General features: G+C 37.9%; 2 protein-coding genes across 3 annotated transcripts in view; both read right to left on the bottom strand.

The window, feature by feature from the left end:
• Positions 1–12,997, bottom strand: part of LOC306873062 (guanylate cyclase soluble subunit beta-1-like) — a 28,897-nt gene extending 15,900 nt beyond the window's left edge. Inside the window, exons 1-9 of the mRNA XM_079422068.1 lie at positions 12,764–12,997; positions 12,330–12,403; positions 10,310–10,410; positions 9,926–10,044; positions 9,191–9,388; positions 7,013–7,243; positions 6,789–6,905; positions 6,200–6,333; positions 4,692–4,889 (exon numbers count right to left, since the gene is read on the bottom strand). Of these exons, the coding sequence (XP_079278194.1) occupies positions 4,692–4,889; positions 6,200–6,333; positions 6,789–6,905; positions 7,013–7,243; positions 9,191–9,388; positions 9,926–10,044; positions 10,310–10,410; positions 12,330–12,403; positions 12,764–12,766 (1,175 nt within the window). The 5' untranslated portion in view covers positions 12,767–12,997. The remainder of the gene's footprint in view (positions 1–4,691; positions 4,890–6,199; positions 6,334–6,788; positions 6,906–7,012; positions 7,244–9,190; positions 9,389–9,925; positions 10,045–10,309; positions 10,411–12,329; positions 12,404–12,763) is intronic.
• Positions 12,998–14,056: 1,059 nt separating this feature from the next.
• Positions 14,057–23,157, bottom strand: gucy1a1 (guanylate cyclase 1 soluble subunit alpha 1). Of its 2 annotated transcripts, XM_079422064.1 has the most exons (8): positions 22,481–23,157; positions 22,183–22,241; positions 21,685–21,773; positions 20,885–21,600; positions 18,450–18,935; positions 17,127–17,270; positions 15,195–15,349; positions 14,057–14,776 (listed from the first exon to the last, which is right to left on the bottom strand). In XM_079422064.1, exons 1-8 carry the CDS (start codon positions 22,712–22,714, stop codon positions 14,605–14,607), a joined length of 2,055 nt encoding a protein of 684 aa, XP_079278190.1. In that variant the 5' UTR covers positions 22,715–23,157; the 3' UTR covers positions 14,057–14,604. The 2 variants fall into 2 exon arrangements, with proteins under 2 accessions (XP_079278190.1, XP_079278191.1); XM_079422065.1 differs by lacking the exon at positions 22,183–22,241 and having other exon boundaries at positions 22,481–22,903.
• Positions 23,158–26,313: the final 3,156 nt, after the last annotated feature.

Raw genomic sequence — 26,313 nt, forward strand, 5'->3', positions numbered from 1 at the left:
TATTAATAATAAACACCATTGATTTGGGTTCCACACAAAAAAGTGTAACTGGAAAATGGGCTAAGCTAAAATTGGCCAAAATGAAGCCTGAGCCCACTTTTATGGCCTGTAAAAACTAAACTCAGATGCAAAAGGGGGAAAAGAACTTCATTCTTTTTGCTTTGACATTTTCCCTGGCTCTGTTATTGTTACAAGTTGGGTTTTTTGTGACTGTTCCATGTCGGGTTTTCTGTTTTCCCCTGTGTCCTAGTTCAGTTTAATTAGTCATTGTGTACACCTGTCCTTCCCAATTATCTGCCCCTTTATAAGTTCCTGTCTTTGTTAGTCTCACCGTCGGTTATTGTTTCGATTATGATGTGTGTGCACTCCTGTGTCTGTATCTGCTCCTGGATCTCTGATTAAAAGAGAAGTTGATTGTTTATACTTGTCGTGCGTCCGTTGTTCCGCACAGCACCGTAACAGAATAACCGACCAAAACAGCAAGTTTGCGGCGTTTTTCCCCCGTTTTATTTTCCCGGTTTTTGCCAAGTTTTTTATTTTTTATTATGGATCCCGCTGCCCTCGTCATCCTGCTGGAGCAGGGGGACCGCTCTCTCGAGGACCACACCGAGGATTTTTTGTTCCTGGCCAACTTAACACACTTCCCGGACTACTGCCTCTGCACGTTCTACAAAGCTGGACTTAACATCACCACACGGCGGCAGTTGTCCGGGGACGGCCCTCGAGAGAGCCTCGCCGCCTTTATCGAGTGGGTGCTGGTGTCTTGCAAATCGCAACTCACCGTGGACCTCGCAGAGAATGACACCAGCCCCACTCGGGACCCAGCGCCCAGTCCACTACCACCCCGCAGCGCGGAGCTGCCCGAGCCCAACGCAGACGGAGAGCCAGAGCCTGCCGCGGTCGTTGAGCCATCGCCATCAGGAGCGACAGAGCTGCCGATCGTCCCGGAGCCCGAGCCCCAAACGTCTGACCAGGTGCGAGAGCCGGCAGTGCATCCGACGGTGGAGAAAGTTGTGGAGATCGCGGGGGCTATGGAGCACCCTGCCCACGGCGCCACCGCTGAGGGTGAGCATGAACTGGACCTGGGTAACCTCATTGACTGCCACTCTGACACGATCATCCTTAAGCCAGCTCCTGTATTGAACTTCTGGGAAATTATCCCACCCGACCTCCCTCTCCCACCGCCTCTCATTGATCTGGTTCCTACTCCAACACCCTCATCACTGGAGTTCGTCAGCCCCTCTGCTCACCCTCAGCTCACCATCTGTGGCGTGGGCTCGCCGCTGGTCTGCCGATCTCCAGCTCTGTTGGCGTTGAGTCTGGAGGATCCCTCGTCTCCGCCCTCAGCCTCCGAGACCCAGACTCCGCCTCAGTCCGGTGACCCTGCGGCTCCACCATGCCTTCAAGCTCCCTCGGCTCCACCGGATCCTGTCTGTCCACCAGCTCCACCGGGCTCCCTCGTCCTTCCGGCTCCGCATTGGTCAGTCGTCCCCCTACCTGCACCTCAGGACTACTCTCCTTGGGCTGCGCCCCGTCCCTTCGTCCCTCCGGCTCCGTTGGGCTCCTCCTTCCCTCCTGCTCCACCTATGTCCTCTGTCGCTCCGGCTCCGCCGCGGCCATCCGGATCTCCGCCTGCGCCGAGGTCGCCGAAGACATCTGCTCCGCCTTGGACCTCCGGATCTTCGGCGTCACCCTGGCTCTTCGGCTCTCTGTCTCCACCTCGGGCTCCACCACCACCTGCTCCGCCACCGTTGGTCGGCCCCATGGAGTCGGCGGTCCCTCCTCCACCATGGCTCCTCCCTCCGTCGGCTCCCCCGTGGGCCACCATCTGGACTGTGGCCTGGGTCGTCATCTGGCTCCTCCTGTTCCTGGCTCCCCCTTGGCTCCTCCCACCCTCCACTCCCCCATGGACTTATTGTTTGGACTCTCCTATGTTTATTCCCTGCCACCCTCCGGTTCCACATCCTCCTCCAGATCCCCCACCCGCCCTCCTCAGTTGTTACGTTACGGCGTGAGGCCACGCCTTGCCGGGAGGGGGCGATATGTTACAAGTTGGGTTTTTTGTGACTGTTCCATGTCGGGTTTTCTGTTTTCCCCTGTGTCCTAGTTCAGTTTAATTAGTCATTGTGTACACCTGTCCTTCCCAATTATCTGCCCCTTTATAAGTTCCTGTCTTTGTTAGTCTCACCGTCGGTTATTGTTTCGATTATGATGTGTGTGCACTCCTGTGTCTGTATCTGCTCCTGGATCTCTGATTAAAAGAGAAGTTGATTGTTTATACTTGTCGTGCGTCCGTTGTTCCGCACAGCACCGTAACAGTTATTGCACTCAAGACCTCTTTTTGGGTTGTGGGTCTCTGCTGACAATCGTTTAGGCAACACCTAAAGTGGTTGTTGTAGGTTTACTGTCATACATCTTGATACATGTAAGACATAAAGAACAGCATAAGAAAATTAATGAGATTAATAAGGACCATAACACACAAAACCTCAGGACAAAGACACTCCGAGTTAATTTGGAATGTCACTCACAAAATTTGGCTCTGAGAAGCAACTGACAAAAAAAATTAATGCGTGAAAGGGTCCCTTCTGAATGGCGCTGAAGCGATAGAGCAACACTGAAGATCGGGATGAACAGTCAATCAGACATGTCACCAGCTTTTCTTTTCATCATATTTTCCTGTGAATATATATGAATGCATTCCTCCTAAACAAAAGTATTTATTGTCATAGGGCAATCAAGTCAAGTCAATCACCACAGTGGCTGGTAAATAAAAATATCCAGGCACCACTACAAAATAATTCCTACAGTCCATAATTTCCTACCCTGGTTGACGGTCTTCTCTGGAACTCAGTGTTTGGTTTGGATCTGGGCTTTGAGGGACCTAATCTTGGTCTGGATCAGGGTCTTGAGAGATCTAGATTTGGTGTGGGTTCGTGTCTGGTGTTGGTCTGGGTTTGTGTATAGGTGAATGCTCCATCAAAACAATTTAAAAAAAGAACCATAAATGTTTAAATATCTCTGTGAATACCTCTAACACTGAATTGGAGTACCTTTTGAATGAAACAGCATATTCTTTCAATATATTTAATAACATACATGTAAGATCTTTTTTTATATTATTACAGACTTCAACCCTACAAACATAAATGAAATAAAGTTAACAGTGTCATCCCATTGCTTTCAAATACAAACCCGATTCCAAAAAAGTTGGGACACTGTACAAATTACGAATAAAAAAGGAATGCAATAATTTACAAATCTCATAAACTTATATTTTATTCACAATAGAATATAGATAACATATCAAATGTTGACAGTGAGACATTTTGAAATGTCATGCCAAATATTGGCTCATTTTGGATTTCATGAGAGCTACACATTCCAAAAAAGTTGGGACAGGTAGCAATAAGAGGCCGGAAAAGTTAAATGTACATATAAGGAACAGCTGGAGGACCAATTTGCAACTTATTAGGTCAATTGGCAACATGATTGCGTATAAAAAGAGCCTCTCAGAGTGGCAGTGTCTCTCAGAAGTCAAGATGGCAAGAGGATCACCAATTCCCCCAATGCTGCGGCGAAAAATAGTGGAGCAATATCAGACGGCACTGCATCACATACAGGAATGCTACTGTAATGGAAATCACAACATGGGCTCAGGAATACTTCCAGAAAACATTGTCGGTGAACACAATCCACCGTGCCATTCGCCGTTGCCGGCTAAAACTCTATGGGACAAAAAAGAAGCCATATCTAAACATGATCCAGAAGCACAGGCGTTTTCTCTGGGCCAAGGCTTATTTAAAATGTGACTGTGGCAAAGTGGAAAACTGTTCTGTGGTCAGACGAATCAAAATTTTTAATTCTTTTTGGAAAATTGGGACGCCATGTCATCCGGACTAAAGAGGACAAGGACAACCCAAGTTGTTAACAGCGCTCAGTTCAGAAGCCTGCATCTCTGATGGTATGGGGTTGCATGAGTGCGTGTGGCATGGGCAGCTTACACATCTGGAAAGGCACCATCAATGCTGAAAGGTATATCCAAGTTCTAGAACAACATATGCTCCCATCCAGACGTTGTCTCTTTCAGGGAAGACCTTGCATTTTCCAACATGACAATGCCAGACCACATACTGCATCAATTACAACATCATGGCTGCGTAGAAGGAGGATCCGGGTACTGAAATGGCCAGCCTGCAGTCCAGATCTTTCACCCATAGAAAACATTTGGCGCATCATAAAGAGGAAGATGCGACAAAGAAGACCTAAGACAGTTGAGCAACTAGAAGCCTGTATTAGACAAGAATGGGACAACATTCCTATTCCTAAACTTGAGCAACTTGTCTCCTCAGTCCCCAGACGTTTGCAGACTGTTATAAAAAGAAGAGGGGATGCCACACAGTGGTAAACATGGCCTTGTCCCAACTTTTTTGAGATGTGTTGATGCCATGAAATTTAAAATAAACTTATTTTTCCCTTAAAATGATACATTTTCTCAGTTTAAACATTTGATATGTCATCTATGTTGTATTCTGAATAAAATATTGAAATTTGAAACTTCCACATCATTGCATTCTGTTTTTATTCACAATTTGTACAGTGTCCCAACTTTTTTGGAATCGGGTTTGTAGATGTAGAATCAGCTAATATTCATTAAATATTTCCACAATGTGGCACATTGGAGGACTGACCTGTCTGTCTTCTTCTTCTCATCCTCCAGGGCCCGGAGCGTGTGCTGCAGACGGTCAGTCAGGATCTCCAGCTCCTGGGTCAACTTGTACTCCTCACGAAACTGCTCCCCCAGTAACACAAGGTCTCGGGTGGCATCATGAAGAGGAATGTCACTCAGGTACAGACCTCTCCTTGTCAGGTCATCCAGATTCATAACACTGACAAAATGACAAAACACTTAATCAGCCCCATAAATTTTAAATATCAAAAAGTTATCAAACAAATTTGTCTTAAGTCTTAAGTTTAGAAATATAACCTTAATATATACCAATATAGCAGTCTTATTAGAAAATATTTTCACTGCATAAATGATCAAAGCCTTTGTGTGCATGCCATGGGGATTATTGTAAATTAAAAAAAAAAAAAAGTCAATCAAAATCAGAACCAAGTGACCTCTTCATATTAGTGTAAGAAGACTCACCTCATCTCAGACAGGCACTTGTGAGAGAAAAGGTATTACACACAAAGTGATTGAAATGAAAAAACAAAAACACTTCTAATAGGATCTGGCTTATAAGAGGCCTACAGAATAACTGGAATGTAAACATTTATTAGATACTGGCTCAACTCCTGCTGTACATTGCTGTCCATTATGTTCATCAGTAAACTCATCTGTTCCATCTTTACTTGACCCTCTAAATCTAGCACTCTCTATTCTAAGTTTATTTTATCTATGTCTTTTTATTTAAAAAAAAATATATAATAATAATAATAATTATCTGTACTGCGTTAGGCTAACCAAGACTTGTAAAAGCACTTGCACGTTGTTGTTCTTTTGTTGGTTTTGATTGCTTCTTATGTCCGCATTTGTAAGTCGCTTTGGATAAAAGCGTCTGCTAAATGACTAAATAAATAAATAAATACTACTGATGTTTACATTCCACTTTATGCTATTTTATACATTATTTCCTTCATAAAAGCTGCATTAAAGGTATAAATCAATGAACAACGAGTACAGGTTGCCTGTCTAAATGCACTTTAAAAAGGGAAAATTCAAAATTACTTTAAGGAACTATGTCTACATGATAAACCACTTTAAAATGACTTGTTGGTGTAACATAATATAGTCAGATTGATTCTGTCAAGTTAAATACTATTTACCTAAAACATTCATTTAACCACATGAAGCACATTTAAAAAAAAAAAAAAAAAAAATCTAACTTAAAATTGCAGTAACATCTATTTTAATAATTTTTACCTGAAGTCAAGCATTGACATTTTTTAAAATATTTTAAATAATAATAATAGATATGACTAAATCCACTTGACTACATTAGGTTACAAAAATAACCTAAAAATAAGTAATTATGGTAACAATTACATGTTACCACTTGCAGTATGTTGACCATCTTCTTCTGAAGTTCACGTGAAGAGCAGTAGAATGATTTCAAACTGATGCAATTATTTTAAGCTACCAAAATTACCAAATTTGCTTTATTGGTATTATTTCACAGCCTCATCCATCTACCTTGGTGAGCAGAGGAAAAGGATGTTCTCAGTCTCAGGAAGTGAGATCATCTGGCCCTTCAGTCTCAGGCAGCTGATCTCTGTTCCTGTGAGTTCATCTTCACTCTCCGCAGTCTCTACATTCAATAGGCCCTCCTACATAAAACCATAAACAAACCTTGTATCATTTAGTTTCCATTTACATATTTGGTAACACTTTTGAACTCCTAATTTGCTGCTTATTAATAGTTAGTAAGGTAGTTGTTAAGTTTAGGAATTGGGTAGGATTAGGGATGTAGAATAAGGTCATGTAGAATAAGGCATTAATATGTGCTTAATTAATACTAACACATGGCTAATGTTCTAGTAATATGCATGCTAATAAGCAACTAGTTAAGAAACCCTAAAATAAATTGTTACCACATATTTTTTTAACATACATGGATATTGCAAACTGCATATTTTTTTAACATACCTTGTATTTGTATATGAGCGTGTGACATGTAGAACTGTAGAACTAACAATCATAATTTGTTTCAGAAACAAGTTTAGTTGATGAGTGTTGGTGGTTTATATCAGACAGTATGTAATGTGTTTTGGGGCAGACAGACCTTACTCCGCAGTACAAAGACAGTGTTGATGTGAGACAGGATGCCATGGAAACTGAAGTCTATGTGTGGCCGCACCAGAGAGAACACTGAGGACAGGTTACAGACACCAGGCTGCAGCTGGAAGATGACACAAATAACTTAACATTTTTTTCCATCATACTTTAAATATACTTTCTAAATCTCCCACTTTTGCATTTCTAAAAAACATTTTTGAGCTGGCGAACCTGTGGCAGAACTCTGAAGATGGCATTGCCACACTGTGTGAGCATGAGGTCCTTGTCAAACATCAGGTGGAATGGGAAAGCCTTGCAGAAGGTATACGGACTGATCCGTGTCTCTTGAGTCCCATTCTCCTCAAAACCATCCAGGTCTTCATAAAACGCCTCCTCCTCCGAGTCCTTCTCCTCAATCAAGAACTTAATGTGATCACATTCTTCACTCTTCGGCTGAATGACCTGGTACACCCCCACAAACAACATATTTAGAGTCCCGTGGGTCTTGGGGATTGCATTTCCAGATATTAATTGTGGACACCCACAGAGTGAAGGAAACAGACAGAAATGACTGGAAGAAAGGGTGGAAGTAAGAGACAGACCGATACAGGGTAATTATCGTTAACCAAAACTAAAACCATAAAAACCATTTTCAGTACTTGAAATAAAACAAACATTAACTGAAATAAAATGAAACATAAAAAATCTTAAGTTTATTTTGTTTTAACCTGTTGCCATGCAACATTTATCATCTTCATTTACGTTGAAATATTAAATAAACACAAACACAATATACTAAAACTTAATAAAAAAAACTATGTATGGTTGAGGTTATTTATTATTTTATGCATGTTTATTTAACTTATGTATTTATTTATCTATCTTTTTTTTTTAACATATGTGCTGTATATTCTACACTGCTTATGTTTCATTTTTAAAACAAACTCTAGTAAAAATAAAAACTAAACCAAAACATTCATTTCTTACATAAAATAAAAATAATCTGGGAATGCAAGTACAATCTAACTGAATGAGGACAAACTAAAATATTCATTTAAAGAACACAAATAAAAGTGTCTAATGGTCTCTTGTGATTCCAAACAGTATCTTCTGTTAAGTGCTAAGAGTCCAGGTTCAGGGATCTCATTCCTTAGTCGTTGCATAGCATGTAGACTAAGCAAAGAGAAAGTTAGAGCTTCAAGTGTGTCTGAGTGTTTAATAAAGGAGAATGTTTAGTTTATTTAAGTATGAGTCAAATACAAGAATAACTTTTGGAATTTTTTACACAGTGAAGGCACTGGTTGCAGTAATCTCTCTGTTTTGTCTTTAGCAATATCACTGAAAATGGCCCTAAAAACTGTTTTATTGTAGCCATCATATCAGCCTGGTCTGAATGCAGAGAGGCTGTTGTTTTTTCTCTCTCAGCTTGAAGTTGAGCCCATTTTATTGACGTCAAGTCACTGTCTCTTTGCTCTGCCGTCACCATGACGACGATGGCTAACATTTTTTTCAACAAGTCAGGTGTTGCATTTCGAGGGTCTGTCGATTGGACTCCCTCATTTCACACTAAGCCCAGATGGAGAGAGAGAGACGGAAAGAGCAGTCTGCCGTCTGGGGGATGATTAGCTCTTATTGGGTGAGGGGGATTTATTTGGAAAATAAGGCAGAGACTGAAGTGCGGTGACAAAGGATAAACCGCAGGGAGTTCATCATATTGTTGTTTATCGATGAGCCTCTCTCAGTGAGAAAGACCTCTACCTCTGGTCTACCTCCAGTCATGTTGGGATGATTGCAGAATTTGGCACTTATATTACTGTTTGTATACAAATACAATTATATATATATATATATATATATATATATATATATATATATATATATAATGGTATATACATACATGTTATTATATACAGATTAAGATTTTTAAGAAATTTTTTGTTTGTTTTTAAAAGAGGTCTCACCAAGGCTGCATTTATTAAACAGTAATATCATATACAACTGTATTATTACAATTTAAAAGCATGGTTTTCTATTTTAATATATTTTAAAATGTAATGTATTCCTGTGATGGCAAATCTGAATTTTCAGCATGATTCTTTGATGAATAGAAAGTTCAAACATCATTTATTTGAAATAGGATTTTTTGTCTTTTCTGTCAATTATAATCAATTTAATGCATCCTTGCTGAACAAAAGTACTAATTTCTTTCATTAAAAATCTATCTATCTATCTATCTATCTATCTATCTATCTATCTATCTATCTATCTATCTATCTATTGTGGATATTACTTTTTTGTGCAATAATTCTCTTCTACCATTTGCAGCCAATCTGAATCTGCCAGGCTAAAGACAATTAAAGGAACAAAGCAACATCTATAAGGGAGACAATCTATACACAGGCACAGCACCTTCATCTCAATCTCAGTTCCATGAATCTGCTGTGCAACTGTCTTGATGATCCCTATGACGATGTCCTGAAGACCTTCTCTCTCTGAGTAATAGTGTAAAATGAGGTTGTTCCCTTTCTCTGCATCCGTGCAGCGGAAGGAGGGAGCGCGCATGCCGGGGTAGATGGTGCCCAGATGGTCATGCAATGCGTCCAGATTCTGAAAGCGAGAACAAGCTGATATTAATGTGGTGATGTAAAGAGCAGAATTAAGCTAGACAAAGTGAGTGCAATGAAAAGGGGTGAAAATAGGGTATCTAATATCTAGATTTTTGTAAAGCTTCATACTACACAATATTTAGTGAAATCAGCTTCAGCTATTGCAAACTTTTCTCTTATTTTTTATTTTACTATGGGCACAGCCATATGAAATTTTTCACAAATTAAGGCAAAAAAATGACATTCTTAAAAAAAAACATGATATATAACGAAAGCCATTAAGGATTAATTAAAAACATTTAGCTGATGTTACTGTCAATAATCTGCATTAACAAAGAACATGCTATTTTCATTGTGTAATCTAACATAACTTTTACTATTTTATACTCTATTATTATTTTAAACTGTTTTAAAAATGACCCTCGCTAAAAGTACAGTACATGCAGTGTGTGAAATAGAGAACAGACAGTGTTATGTGCGTCACTTTCTCAACATTGCTGCTGCTGATTTTTGGGTGATAAAAACAGTAGCCTCTTACTTGTAAGAATTCACGGACATTGGAACCCAACACTCGAAGGATAGTGTCATAGCCAGATTCCTGACAGAACTCAAAAAACATTTTCCCGAACATTTGCAAAATGCATCCAGCATCCATTTCTAAAGAAGAAGAAACCATTGAAGTCAACAGGCAATTCAAGAAGATTTTTATATTTAAACTAGCCTAAGTAATTTTGTTACATGTTCATTTTTGTTAATACATTTCATAAGTTAATCATTATGTTGTTCTGTCACTTCAACCTGTGAACTAATAGAACATTTATAAAAGCCACTTTTCATTTAATGAACCACTTAATAAATAAATCAATTTAGGTTTTAGCAAATGATATTTCCAAAACTACAACAATAACTAAAACAACCTTACTTAGTACTTTGCTTGCAGCAGCCACGAGGTCGTATGTTTTGGCATCTTCATAGATAATTCTGACCAGAAACTGTCCTTCTACATCAACCTGAGCCTCTCTCCTAAAAGAAAAATATAATATAAATTATTTAAAACACCAAGTAATTACTATTCCATCATTAACATTAATTAAAAACGAAAAAATGTTCAATTAGAATTTTTTGACCCCAAGGTAATTACATATATTTAAATTTTGAGAAAAATGAAAAAGAATATTTAATAAAAGCATGAAGATTGTTAGAGTCCGGTCAAAATGTGATTTTCTTGGACACATTACTAAACTGTAAGCTGAAAACAATAAAAATCAGCTTTGACTATGAATGATGACCAAAGAGAAGTTCAGCCAAAAAGTCACAATAGTATCAACAAAGGAAAAGACTTGTAAAACACAACCTAAAACAGAAATAGAAACATCATTAATCATGTCTTGTACAGTGCACTGCGAGATGCTGCTAACCTTGTGATAATACTGAACCTTGCAGAAAAAAATGCTGCAATAACTGAGTCCAACTACTTTAATGTTGCCAGAAAATCAAGTGAAACTCAAGCTCACAACTTGAGCCTAAACAGGCTCTAAAACATTTGCTTACATTAAGCACAGCTGTGACTTGAAAAGACTGCTCTTAAAAGTCATGTCAAAGAGATGAAGTTAAATAAAGCTGAACTGTTTGTGCAAGAGGAAATATTTGTACGCATGTGACTTCACCCCATGACATGTTATACGTGATTTCCCATGCTCTGAATTCATGAAAAAGAGCATACGGTAGTAAAGACTAGCCAATCACAATATACTGAGCTATAGATATCATTGACTGTATATTACTGATATCTGTCACGAATCTGGTCCATGCTCTCCCGGTCAACCACCACTAGAGGTCACCCGTTCACCACATTGACTTTTTCACTCACAACACACTGGACTCCATTTCCCACAATTCATTGCACTGACGACACGCACAGCTGTTCACCATTATCTCGCCCACACCTGATTATCATTTCACAATCACTCACTCACTATTTAAGTCTGGGACTTGCTATTGCTCACTGCCGAGTATTGTTAGCCAGTCTACCTTACAAAGTGTTTCCCTGTGTTCATAGTCTTAGTCTTGCCTTGTTTTCCTGCCGTGTCTGACCCTGCCCGTGTTTACTGGATTTACCCTTAGCCTCTGCCGTTTGGACTCTGTTCGCTCCCCGTTTGGACTTTTGCTCTCGCTTTTGGATTATCTCTCTGCCTTGCCCTTTGGATACTGTTCGCTGATCGTCGACCCACGCTTGTTCCACGGATTGCTTTGTCTTGCCCTTGCCATACCTGTTTGCCACTGTCTGACCCTGCCTGTATCACGACCATGTTTGCTAATAAAGCCTTGCGAATGGATCCGCACGTCTCACGTCTCGTCAACCCCGTAACAATATCGTTGAGAAAAAGTGTTAAAGGGATAGTTCACCCAAAAATGAAAATTCTGTCATCATTCACTCACTCTCATGTAGTTCCAAACCTGTATGAATTTCCTTGTTCTGCCGAACACAAAGTCTGTAACCAGGCTGTTTTGGGGCACCACTGACTTCCATAGTAGGAAAAAAAAAATACTATGGAAGTCAATGGTGCTCCAGAACTGCTGTTTCCCACATTCTTCAGAATATCTTCCTTGTGTTCAGCAAAACAAAGACAATCATACAGGTTTGGAACTACTTGAGGTTGAGTAAATTATGACAGAGTTTTAATTTTTGGGTGAACTATCCTTTTAAGAATAAAATAGCTGAAATTTTATTTAGATTTCAAACCAAAGTTTTGTAAGTGTCATTATAGCACATTGATAGTAACACACACCTCTCCTTAAGTCACCTGAATTTATATCTGAGAACATCTATGTACAGACACATATTTTCAAACAGAATATACAGTGCACATAAATGCAAAAACAAACAAAAATGACATAAGAATATTGTCCATGGTGTAATAGAGAAGTCCATTTGAACTCACTTGATGTCCTCCCACACATCTGGACCATAATTTCTCAGCACCAGAAGTTCCAGTGCATGGTTCACAAACCCGTACTGCCAAAACAGAGTGAAGTATACAGTTGTGAAATTCACACATGATGTAATAATATGTTTGTATATACACTATATGCAGTGTAATGCATTATTTGCCTTTTCATTGTTTACATATTCAATCTATACAAACATGTTGCAGTGATTTTTGTGCGTAAGACATGAGCTGTTATGAACATTGGTGCATTTTATCACACAATGAGGCAATATTGTTCACCTATAATACATATTTGAGTAATGCCATATTTCCATCGCTTTTATACCACCGATGCTACCGTAAGCTGCAAAGCAAATATTAACGAGAATAATGAGTACAGAACAAATATATAAATGTAAAATCGCATTCATATTATTGGTACATACCATGATTGGATTAATTCGCCAGTCCTCTGTTTGTGATTTAATCACTAAACACCCGCACTGACAAACCGTACAGCTGTTACGAGTGAAACCACCATCCCCGAAACGAGCTCATTGTTATTGACAGAGGATGCAGCCAACGAGAGCGCAGGGATGATAAAAGTACTTCACAGCTGCTTCTCGCTATTTGCGTTTCGCTGGATCCCGGATTCACGAATTATATTACGTTGAAGGATTGGCTCATGAATATTCATTACGCAACATGACGTTCTTCCAGAACAGCTACCTGATTGGCCGCGAGGTAGACGCTAGTAGGTGGGCGCTGATCAACTGGCGAATTAATGATTCCTACTGTGGTTGAAGGTCTGGGTCATGAATATTAATTAGGTTACGTTTTGTAAGCTCCGGGAAGGTTACCAAGCAACGCCGACATGACCTTATTAATATTCATCGACCAAGCTTTAGCAAGCGGAATACTGTCAGGAGATGTTATCGTTGTTGGAGTTGTTAAGAAATATCTTAATATTGTAATCAGTCTAATTAATGAAAACATGTATCAAATTAAGTAATTTCATACCCTATTGATTTTATTATTTTATGAGGACGTTTAAATTTTCATGAAGCTTACACTTTGTTCTTAATCAGTTTGATAGCAAGATATAGCCTAATATTTAATTTATACATTTCAGATTAATCTCTAAATCAGTTAAACCTGAATGTCATATTTAGGGTTTATATTCTGAAATATAAAGTGTGTATATGTAGTATTTATGAAGTTTTAGTTTTGGATCTGTTTTTAGTTGTTTTAATACTACAATTGATTACTTTGGATAAAAGCGTCTGCTAAATGACTAAATGTAATGTAAATTAAACAATTAATAAAACCTGTTGGATTCCTGTTGTAATTATAATTGCATTTTTTATTTATTTTTTTATCTGTGATAGCAAGAAATACTAATTTCTTCACTTTTTTCTAATTTTATAATAATACGCCTATGTAGTGTTGAATATAGTGGAGCTGAATGAAATTCAACACAGTGTGGTATTTTAGGCACAGACAGGTTTATCACCGAATTTTTGTGTTGTGCTTCTGATACATTATTACTTTTTATGAAGCATGTTAATCTTATTTTAGAAAAAAAATAATAATAACCCACATGACCCCTTGTGTTATGTGAAATCTATAGGAGACAACAGAATTTAGGATAATGCAACAGTGATTTCTTTTTGTGGTCTCACTTTCACTCTTTTCATGAAAAGAGCAGGTCACTTTGAAACATAGACATTAAACAAAAAAACCTTGAGTAAAGCATGTTTATTACAGATCTATTACAGTACAAAAAAGTCACAATGTTTACTTTAAGGATGACTGTGGTCGGGCTCTGCTAATGTGAACCTTTACTGTGTGCTTTTCTTCCCCTTTACTGTGTGGTGCACTACAATGACGTGCTCTATTCAGACTGTTGAACTGATACTAACTGCCCCATACACAATAAACTATTCACTCTATTGGTTCTGTAGCATTTAAAGAAATAGTCATTATAAATACAAACGTGGATGACATTCTCTGCTTTTTAGATTTTTGGTATACAGTCAGGAAGTCAACATAAACTAAATACTTTATTTAAACAAAAGATGTTCTGCCAAACAAAAATATGTGGCTTTAAACCATCACTGTGCACAGAAAAACCCTTCTATTGAGAGTTATTTGATAGCTTTTTGGCAACATTCAACAGTTGGATGATTAACTACCTCTGGCTCAACTAAAACGATACACAGAGTGACAGGCAGTTTTAACCCACTGTTTCCAGCATTTGTGTCTTAAAGATTTTATGGGGTTTTTTTTATCCACTGGGTTGAGTTTCGTCTGTAGCACAGCCAGGGGAAGCAGCACTTGTCATTTGATCGTGAGCCTGGAGGAAGTAACAAACTCCAGGGATGTCGGCAGGGAAGTTGGGCGGAAGATCTTCTCTTGTCCGGGGGATGAGAGTGAACTCTGGACAATCTTTTAACAATCTGAAATGAGAGAGAGAAGTAACAAATTGTCCTAAACCCCACATGCAGGTACACAGTAAAACTGTTAGTGCTAAATCACCTCTAACAGAGTGGAATATATAATACTTATACTTGTTTTGGCTCATCCAGAAATGATTTAATAAGGATATCTTTGTGTGTTATTTTAAACATAAAAAACGCAGATACATTTGGTGGAATGCTCCTGTTCTTTGTTCATTTAAAACGAATGCAGTTGTTTTGCTCACACCTTATTGCACAATAACTGATTCACTGTTGCTCTCGGTAACGTGTAAAAATAAATTTACCCTCACTTAAAATTCAAAACTCTAAAATAATAAAATAAACATTTAGTCAAGCACACTTGCCAATAAGTTCTGAATACAAAATAAACAAACAGGATAAATGTCTCTGTTTATACCTGTATGTGGTGGGACTGACGTTAATCTTTCTTGGCAGGCTACAGGACTCAAACTTGTTGGCTAATGTGACGTTATTGCCAAAAAGGCAGTAGCGGGGCATTTTAACACCGACTACACCAGCCAAAACCGAGCCAGAGTGGATCCCGATACGCATCTGAGAATAAAACAAAGCAAAGACTCCCTTTAAAAAAAATGTTTTCTTCACATATTTCTTCTCAAATATTCTTTTTATATGCTTTATTGCAAATTAGTCCCCTGTAATGTTTTCACAAATATATTTATCATTTAAACAATGATAATTCAGAAGCGCAAACTGCATCTTTAAACAAACATAAATACCTTTCTCCAAAACGAATGTTTGTTATATTATCATATTTTTGTATAATAAAGCAGCAGTATTCATAATCTAATTCTAAATCTGATAACTAATTCCACTTCACAACAGTGTTAATTTTGGCAGGCATTTTTGATTTAGTCTTAGTCTTTATCTTGAGACGAAAAAGCTTAATAGTCTTAGTCACATTTTAGTCATTTGAGTCTTTCATAGTTTTAGTCTAGTTTTAATCGACAAAAAGTAATTGCATTTTTGTCAACTTTTAGTCATTACTTTTAGTCAAACTGCAGTTACTAACATTTATTTTGGTAGCTATTTTATATGTAGTATTCAAACAAAAATAGTCATCAATTCTTCTCTCTTTAGACCAAATCAATTAAGCTTAGTTATGAGAAATTTGAATCAAGGATTGAATTTGGAAAAACTGGAATAAATTTTCATTTTTTGGCAGAGATATAAATTAAACTCATTTTTCAGATACAGTAGGTTTACTTAACAAGTATACATTTATTTAACATCTTTTGTTGGTTAACATTTATGACAGATAATTAGGAATGCTATTTAAGACGGAAGGTAGCTATGTATGTAATAGCCTACTGACATACATTCAGTTTTCACCCACCTGTTTAAGCTCACTTAAACCATAACGGACTGTATTTCCGTGAGATACTCTACATGAGAGACATTTGGACTGCTGTGTGTGTATTTGAGCACTGAGAACTGATCACGCGCTGTATGAGAACTGAAGAAGTGGAGCGTGCGCGAGAGAGAGCACTTCTATCAGCGCGTTTCCGCCTATCGCACCTTCACTGACTTTAAGTTAATCGACAATGAATTGTGACTCCCGGGAAAAACGGGACGTCTGGTCACCCACTCCCTAACCCTTCGGGTGCTGAGGCCATTGTTTCAGATCGCTAGTTCGCGTTTTGGTAGCCTATCCGTCCACTGCGGCTGCCATGCAAACGCACCTTATCCAATGACAGAGACGCACATTTTGAAAGACAAGACAGTTAATTTAGCCTATAGGATGTATTTTGAATGTCAGGTAGTCCTCAAATAACATTTTAGTCCCGTCTGGTCTTGTTAAGGAAGACGCGCATAAATTTCGTCATAGTTTTTATCATCAGATATTAGTTTTAGCTCGTCAACGTCTCATCTTAGTCACAGAAAAAAGGTTCGTTGACGAATATTTTTCGTCGTCGTCTTCGTCAACGAAATTAACACTGCTTCACAATTGCACTGTTAAGAAAAAACTGATCATGCCTATTTTTGAGTCAAAAATATGATACATTAGTTGTGACCTTTCAAAAATTATTCACCCTTTGTAGTGGGAGTTTATTTGCACAAAAATATATATGCATTCTAATGAGTCACGCATTTGTTTTAAATTGAGAATTTCTTATTTTACTAACCAAAAACACATTGTTGCATTATTTTGCTTCAACTCAGCAGTCTTGCAAAGGTTTGCATGACTAATGATAAAAGATTTAGAAAATCATGCAAAACATAAAATGTTAAAAATTATATGGAACATTTGACTCTTTCATATTCATGCCATAACTACACAAAATGTAGAAAAACCTGATGAAACACTAACCTTGATAACCTCCCCCATGGGAGTCGTGACCTCATCAGACAATTCCATCATCTTTAGAGCCATGAGAGCAATCTGGACAGCATGGGTCGGACTCTCTTTGTGCAAGCCTCCAGCTACACAGTACGCATCGCCAATGGTTTCCACCTTGAATGCACAAATGAGGACATATGAAAGGTTACGAGAGCAGAGTGCTAAATATTTCATAACACACCTCTGGGTATATTCAAGATTCATGCCGTAATATTCTGATTTCCCTCTCATGTGACATCCGTTTGTTAGCTAAAACCAATTAATAGAACATTTGCATTTGCACAACAATTACAATTAATATTTAATTTAAAGTGAAAAAGTGATGTGACATGTAGCCAAGTATGGTGTCCCATACTTGGAATTTGTGCTTTGCATTTCACCCATCCAAGTGCACATACACATACGTACACACACCATGAACACAAACCCAGAGCAGTTTTAAGCAAATATTATTAGAATATTAAATAATTATTTTATAGTATATTATTTTATTTTATTAATTTTTTTGCATAATACTAAAAGCTCAATAGTGCATTGCCATCCATGCACCAGTTTACATTAACTGGCTATTGATAATTCTGACCACAAAAAAGCATTTGTTGTTTCTTACAATGTGAACATAGAAGAATCAGTGTTGAAAGTTAGCTATTTTGAAACCAGCTATAACAAACTAACTTTACGTTAACAAAATAGTACAACTTGACAGCTTGAGGGACATTAAGGCCCTGTTATTGCACATTCAGTTTGGAGAGGTTTGAAACACACATCATGAACCAGCTGAGATATGTTGGGAGAGACAAGAGGGGAATCTATTTTAGGATATAGCTGTCTGTAAGAATGTAAGCAAAGCCAGACACTAAGCTAAACTTTACCTCCACCGTCTTTTACATGAAATTCATCTCTGCTGCATGTGTATGGGAAATTCTGCTTCAGATTACATTAGCGAACCTCCCAGCGGTTTATGAGCCAGTGCGTCAAAAATTATGAAATTAATTATTGTTTGGTTTAAAGATTTCATGTGAATGATCGTTCAGAAATCCCAAGGGCCTCAAGATAAAGTTAAAGGAGAATATTTTTGCGATCTGTGAAAAGAAAAGTAAAACAGCCCCATTTTATTCACCATTTTTTGCTAGATTGAAGCTGATATACCTAAAAAGGAAGACTGTGCACAGTACCAAAAGCATCACTATTCATTCATGAGGAATTTAACACTTATCAGTCGTGAGCGGCAGTGAAATGTTCTACATAGTTTTATTTGTTTGGAGCTAACAGCTATACAGCAATTTCACCCACCTTATACACATCCAGCTCTCCGCAGTGGTGATCAAACCTAGTGTAGAGCTCACTGAGCATGTTCACCACCTGCATGGGCGTACATCGTGAGCAGATTGCAGTGAAGCCCACGATATCTGAGAACAGCACGGTGACATGATCAAACTTTTTTGCCTGCACAGGAAGTCCCTGCCACAAACGCTGAGCGACGTTCCCTGGGAATATCGTGAAGAGCAGCTCTACCGTTCGCCTCTTCTCTTCTTCCAGGGCTTGGTGTGCCTGTTCCAGAGCAGCTTTGGCTTTACCCAGACGTTTTTTTAGTCCATCCTGGGCTTTGGTCTGCTCCCCAACCAGAACAACATCTCGAAGCGCATTGTGGATGGGGATGTCAGAGAGGTAGAGGCCCCGGCCTGTCAACTCCTCCAGCTTATCTACACACGGAGAGCCGAGGAAGAGGAGAGCGCTCATTTCTGACATGAAGATCATCTGCCCCTTCAGGTCCATATGCTACAATGAGAGGGTTGGGAGAATGGGAATTTTCAGAGTTTTGGACTAGTTTGTTATAAAAAAAATTATATTATAATATAGGTTACATTAATATAGTTTTTGTAATATAATATATTATAATAACACTCATGGCAGTTGTAACTATTTTATATTTTGGCAAATTTTAGTGAATTTCATACATGTTTTCATACTTTCTGCTTTTGCCACACTGAAGGTTTGGTTTAGGCATGGGATTACAAGTGGACCTTCATTTTTCTAAAAATGGCCACATTTTCATACAAATTTGCCACCAATTTGCCAAAATAGTTTTCTCATGAGATCACTTTGAATATAACATCATATCATTCATCTTGCTCAACGTATTCAATATGCACTTAGTTTGCACACTGAGTTTGAAGTATGCTCCAGAATGTCAAGTTGTCCTAACCCTACCACCTGCTTGAGTTCATAGTTTTATTTGGGAAAATAATTGGAAATATGGAAATAATTTCTTTGCTGAATGATGTCCATGTGTCTTCCAAAGTAATATATTTAAATACATTTATTTCATACTAAGTATAGTTCAACTATATTAACATATTTACATATTTACTTGAGATTTCACTCAAGACATACTGATATTAAAATTATAATTAAACTTTATTTGGAGTACTACTACACATTGCACATTTCTTAATATTAAACCTAAAATGTATTTTAATGTCACTATTGATGAGGATTGTATAATCTTTGAATAATATCTGTTTTTAAATGTAAGAAATCGAAAGTGTACCTAAAGTATACTTGCAATAATTCCACTTTAGCATAATCAAATATACTTAAAAATATCTTTAGTTGGACTTCAACACTAGTTCCACACAATTAAAGCGCATTAAGCACAAAATTAGTTTTGCAGACTTTAAGTATACCTGTTTAGTATACCAACAGTACAATTGCAGGGTATTTTTATTACAGTAAGTACATAATATGTAAATGTATTTTATAGTATACTTAGCATGAAATAAATGTATTTCAAATACATTTTAGTATATTTATTTTTCACTAGGGTTATTTCAGCCAACGCTTTTAGTTGGCTAAATGTACACTCTTTTTTTCAACGAGCTTATCCAGAGGTGAAAATGAAATGAATTCAATGTGACTGTATCAAACTAACCTGCATTGGTCTTCAGAAAAACTTGTAAAAGGACATTTTAACACTAATAAAGGAAATAACATAAAACTAAACTGGAATCAAATGGATGCACAAACTTATAATAATGCCTCTGTACCAATAATGTATATTGTGTGTACTGTATGTTTCCTAAATGAATCTACTGTATGAGGTTGCTATGCTATTCCTTTCGTGTGAGTGTAAGGGTAGATCTCATTAATAGAGGCTTTGAGGGGCCTTCCACGTCTTGACATTTGCCGCCATGTTCATTTCATCATCTGCGTGGTACAGGACTTACATTGCCCTTATTATACTGATCATCTGCAACCCAAGAAACTGAGACTTGCCATTAAAAATTCCCCTCGAAGACCTCATAAAAACTCATTTCAGATCTGCACGAAGATAAACCTATGAGGAAAAATCCTACTAATTACTTTGCACTGATTAGTTGAATCATGTTCAGCTTTTTAATTGTCTAATCAACATGAAACCCAAGGCAATTTTTGATTCCTCTTTCTCTTTGATGTCGATGTGATAAAATGACACATAAACCTTCAGAAGTTCACATTTCAAATGCAAACCAGCATACGAATGCATTCAAAGCTGCAAACTTAGGTGGGTTTTTTTTTCCTCACTCTGTTTGACTTGTCTTAGCTAAGCAATAAGCTTGATGTTTTAAAATTTCCCAGGCAAGCAGTTTCACACGTAACAGGTGGCCAGTTGTTAGCATCAGCATTTCAATACATAGGACATAAGGGCAATCTTATTGCAGAGGGAGAAACGGTAAAACACAAAATACCTTTCCAGGGCTGTCAGCAGAGCTCGCTCCATGCTGTTTCACCCGTAGCACAAACTGGGTGTTTAGCATGGTTAAAATATCCTGGAAGCTGGCTCGTATTTCAGGTGAAACAATAGAAAAGTGCTCGTTGAAAACAGTTCTCCTTTGCCCGTCTCTGCATCGTCCGAGCCTCCTCCTCAAGCCATCTCCAATCTGCATCAGGCTCATTTCCTGATCTAAGAGAATGTGGAAGGGAAAAGTAGAGTAGAGCAGTGAGAGGGGAATGTCTCCAGATGAGTGTGTCCTCATGGGGCTTGGTGTGAGGCTTCTGCCGTCTCTCACTACTACGGAGTACAGCAGATGAGGCTGATGATTGGCCTGTAGAGCACCACTGTCTTTACCCCCAACATCCATTCTGACTTCCACACGTGTGCAGTAGAGCAAACACGCCGCCGCCTGGATGATACCCGAGAAGAAGAGCTCGGTGGTGGGGAGGGGATTGAAGAAATAGACGGTTAGGAGTCCTGGATCTTTGTCCAGACAGAGGATAGAGGCTTGGTGGATGTAACGCTGAACCTCTGGGGTGGGCGGTGTGCTCTGCTTTAAGAGAACGTTGAAGCTGTTGAGAAAATCATGGAGAGCTCCCCCCACTACACGGAGAATATGACCGTCCTCCTCATAACAGTCCCGAAACACCTCCAGACCCAGATAAATCTTTAGCATATCCATGGGGATATCTGGGATTTAATCAGTACAATTCATTAAAAAATTAAATGAATATTAAGATAATTTAAATATACATTTTTAATGCCTCTTCTTACCCGTTTTAAGGGAGAAGTTTCTCATAACATCTGATAATTGTTCAGCATTTTCCATTGTCTGAGACACATCAGAACTGCATGCTACAGGGCTTTGGACACATATATTAAACCATAGTCAATACATTAATATGGAGAATGGAATAAGGAGAACAACATTAGAACACTTTTGAATTTGAGGTTGAACTAGGAAACAAATACATAGGCTGCATTTCAGCTTATACAATAATAATATAATCTAATATAGGCTATATAATAATTCACATTGACAACATTATAGGCTATATAATTTGAAAATTTGTATATAATATAATGTATAAAACAATAAGGAAAAATACGGATACAGTACAATTATTACATATTGTCATGAGAATGAACACAATAACACAATAATTATTTATGGAAATTGTAAATGATCGACAAATTGTGACAAAAATGTGATAAAAGAACAATTTAAATTCTCACAGATGTAAGATGACATAATGAAAAAGAACATCTTACCAACTCATGTCTATCTGCTGTTTCATAACTCTGATCAATGCATTTCGTAATTTTTCGAACTAAAATAAAAATAAAATACATTAAATATAGCATAGCTTGTGGGGTTTTTTATATTTTAATTGATAACAGTCGTTTGTGTGTCTTGCACATTTTTCTTAATTACAGTATTCCATTTGCGCGCGTTGCATGTGTACACTGGACATAACGCAGCTATAAAACAATTTTTCCAATGCAGTGTATAAGAATTTACTGCAAAATATCATCATGTGAATTAGACACATCAAACATATAAATTTACCTCCGGGCAGACCAGCTTTCGGATGCTCTCGCCCAGTGAATGCAGATTAACTTTGCTCCGGCTTATTTTGCGTCTGGGCAGAATGTTTGTGTTTGTGCCCTTCACCTCTCTGGATACTGGCACAACATTCACCGCACTGCTTTCCTCAAAGTCCGCGGGTTCCTCATTTCCAACGACCATAGAAAACGGGCATTCACCCGCAATCTTAAGATCCTTCAGTTTAGCGCAAAACATTCTTTGCGTAATAGTCCTCTCCAGACGTGCAGCAGAAATATCTACATGGTGAATATCCGATTGAGACCATTCCTACCCATCCGAATCCAGGATAGAAGCATTTCCACTTGGTGATGGAAAAATATCAGCCCAGAAAAAATAATTTCCCCGCACATACACGTCTTACCCAGGACTAAGCTCAAACTTATCAGCATCTTTTCCGCCTGCATACAATAGTCATAGTAAATTACAGGGGAAAATTATAAGCCAAGGATCATTAAGTATGGCCAATCACAGGACCCAGCGGAACCTCCAGCTAGCCAATGGACGCACCGGCAGGCAGAGCTCCTTAAAGATGTATTATGCTCGTCTGGAGACGCGTGATGTTCTCTTGGAGATGCTGTGTACCACGCTCATCATCCAATGAACTGGCTGGTGATTTTAGAGGATTTCCGTCCTGCACCGAGTGCTTGCTCGATCCTTATCTTATTATATATGCTTTCAGTGACGTATAGCAAATATTTAAATGTCACATAGGCTATAGTCTAACCCTAACGTTGGATACTTATGCAACATCACGTTTTCTTTAATTCGGATTCCGAATGATCTGATGCGCAAATGGAAACGCTCTCATCATGCACTTGCACTTGAATCTGTCACGTATCATATTTGGAGCAAACAATTCGGACACATGCTGCGCTTTGGGCCACTCAGATGTATGCCGCGCGAGATGTTATATAAGGGTATCAAGGCTTTGCATTCTTTCATGGGTCTCTTTGCCATGAACAGGCAGCCAGGACTTATCAGTCTAATGAGGAGCATCGAGTTCACAAGATCACACTATGATTCCAGTTGAATGAGCCTAATTATTGATTTTAAAAATTACATTTGATTTTAAAAATGCATTTAACAACTAAAACACCCATATAGGCCTATTTTTATTAAAAAATAAACCTCACAATAAATGTAACAATATTTCATACATTTATACAGGCATTCATTCTTGCTTGGTGACAATGACTTGTTTTCGACGTAGCAGTGGACTTGAAGATTGCATTAGGGACCTGCAGACACTGCACGAGCTGAGGAGATTCTAGTGCAAAACAGATCAATAACATGTACACAGATCAATAAAAACTTGAAATCACTCAGTATTCAATTATTTTGTTCATCACTGGACTTGGTCAGTGACAGGTTTCTGAAATAATTTGGAATAAAGGGGACTCGGAGATCACCCTATAACATCATGGTTACCTTGCATTATTGGCATGTTAGAATGTCTAAAATAATTGTATTTAATTTAAATTTTGTTTTTTTGTACACAGGAAATAAATTAAAATTAGATCTCTGTAATATCATTGCTTCTACTAGACAGCTGTGTAATTAAATGGGCAGATGACAGCCTACTTGTGCTGGAATTATTTATTTATTTCTCCTGAGACAAAATAACAGAATCTTGTATGTGCAATAAATAAATAAATAATCTTTTATTTGCACCTGTTTTGGGTTGTTATGAGACAGATACAGTCTCCGTCCATTCTCTAGTACTATTCATATCAGTAGCTGAACACATAATCAAAATAGTACAAACAAAGTATACAAACAAGCAGGCAATGGGATCTGCAGGATTTTGAATGATGGGATTTAACATTTGTATGGAAATCTGCAGAGCTTTCAATAAAGTTCTGTGGGCCGTATAATCCATGGACAAGAACAATACAATTTTTCTCAAATTACTGACTTTTCTTAGTCCACAGTAAGCTAAATCTTTGCTCTCAATATTTAGGAATCAATGAAAAATTACTGTATAGTTATATCATGCATATTTAATATTGCACTCTTTGCACATTCAAATCAAATTAGGAGGACATCTTCAAATTAAGGAGGAAAAGAAGGTTCCAAAAAATTTTTAAAGGATGCATGACTTTCTTGACATTACCTCATTTTGATTAATTGAAATTAAGACTAAGAAAAGACAGCATGTATTGGAGGTTGCAGACACTGAATCATCAGTTCATAGGATTCAAATAGCTCCATAAGAGCTCACTGATTAACAAACAAGAGGAATCATATGGGCATCTATACTGCGGAGTGCAGTGATCATTCCTCTGATTTACATTAATGGCTGCCTGATGGCCACAGATGTGTCAACACATTATGCCATGCCAGTATTTTTGAGATTTTTTTTGTTTGTTTTATAGTTATTCATATGCATTCAGCTGTTTTTATGTGGTTGTTTATGTTTTCTGTGTACATGCTGTATATGTGATACTGGCCTTGATCATATGTATATGATCATTATGTAAACACTGGCTACTTATCAGCATTAAAAAGAGTTTGCCTTAAAGCTGCCAACTTGGAGCCCAAGCTTCCCTGGAAGCACAGAGAAGATGGAAGTGTGACATTTGTTTCCTTCTTAGTTTGTTAGTTTCATCCTCATTTGTCTTCGATAGCGCTTCTTGGTTGCGTGATGTCGAGCTTTGACTCTATTTTTGCCCACATGCTTTAAAAGCCATACAGCGCCAGCTATAATCATCTCAGTCTTCTATTCTCTCTCTTTCTCTCTGACCATGCATAAACCTGACAAATATTCAGTCTCATGTTGAAATAGTACTCCATTAAGAATTCATTGCTTTTAAAGCCATTAAAGTTTGGAACAAAACAGGTATTTTTGGCAATCCAAACCTCTGTTGACAGATTTGACCCAATTTTGCACCAAACCAGGTTTGATTTTACTTCTCTTTGCCCCAGAATAGAAGTAGTTTGATTATGTGTCATAGCAGGAGTTTTATTGTCAAACAAATATATTTTTCACCTTTATTTTCAATAAATGTTAATGTAGCTGCAGGTTAAATTATGGATTGTATGTAATTACAAAGGGCTCTGACACACGAATACAAATATTTTACCACAGAATGTCACTAACTAAATGAAGTCTCCAATCTTCATGTCTGTAACAAGCATGACTCATTTAATCGTGCCATCAGTTCGTTAGCGTACGTCATGTTTGATAGAAGTTGTTTATTTTCCCAGTGGTGCCAGGCATGAATAATTCAAATTCCATGGGTACTGTGAGACATATGCAGAATTGGAATCACTGCTAGATCTGTGCCTAATGTAATAGAGCAATGAATTGATTTTTACTTTGCAATGCATGACGTCAAAAATTGTGAATTATTCCTCAGAGGTGGCAGAGGGAACAAATCTCCCTGTAACTGATGACCCACATGCTACAGCTGAGATGGTCAGAAGAACAATAAGAGCAGATGTGTGTCTTTATGTTATTTATCTATTCACAAGATAAGCATATAAAATGGAAACAGTGAGGCATATAGGCTTATATGTAATCCTACAACCATATCACCATATACAGTATACAGTATATAACAGGGGTGTCAAACTGTGTTCCTGGAGAGCTGCAGCCCTGCAGAGTTTAGTTCTAAACCTACTCCAACACGTAGTTTTCAAATAAGTCTAAAGTACCTGATTAGCTGGAGCAGGTGTGTTTAATTAGGGTTGGAGCTAAACTCTGCAGGGCTGCGGCACTGTAGGAATTGAGTTTGACACCCCTGGTACAGTATATAACAAGGTGATATGTATAACACCATGGTTCAAAAGTT

The sequence above is a fragment of the Barbus barbus genome (genome assembly GCF_936440315.1).
Source record: "Barbus barbus genome assembly, chromosome: 7".
In the NCBI taxonomy this organism is placed as follows: domain Eukaryota; kingdom Metazoa; phylum Chordata; class Actinopteri; order Cypriniformes; family Cyprinidae; genus Barbus; species Barbus barbus.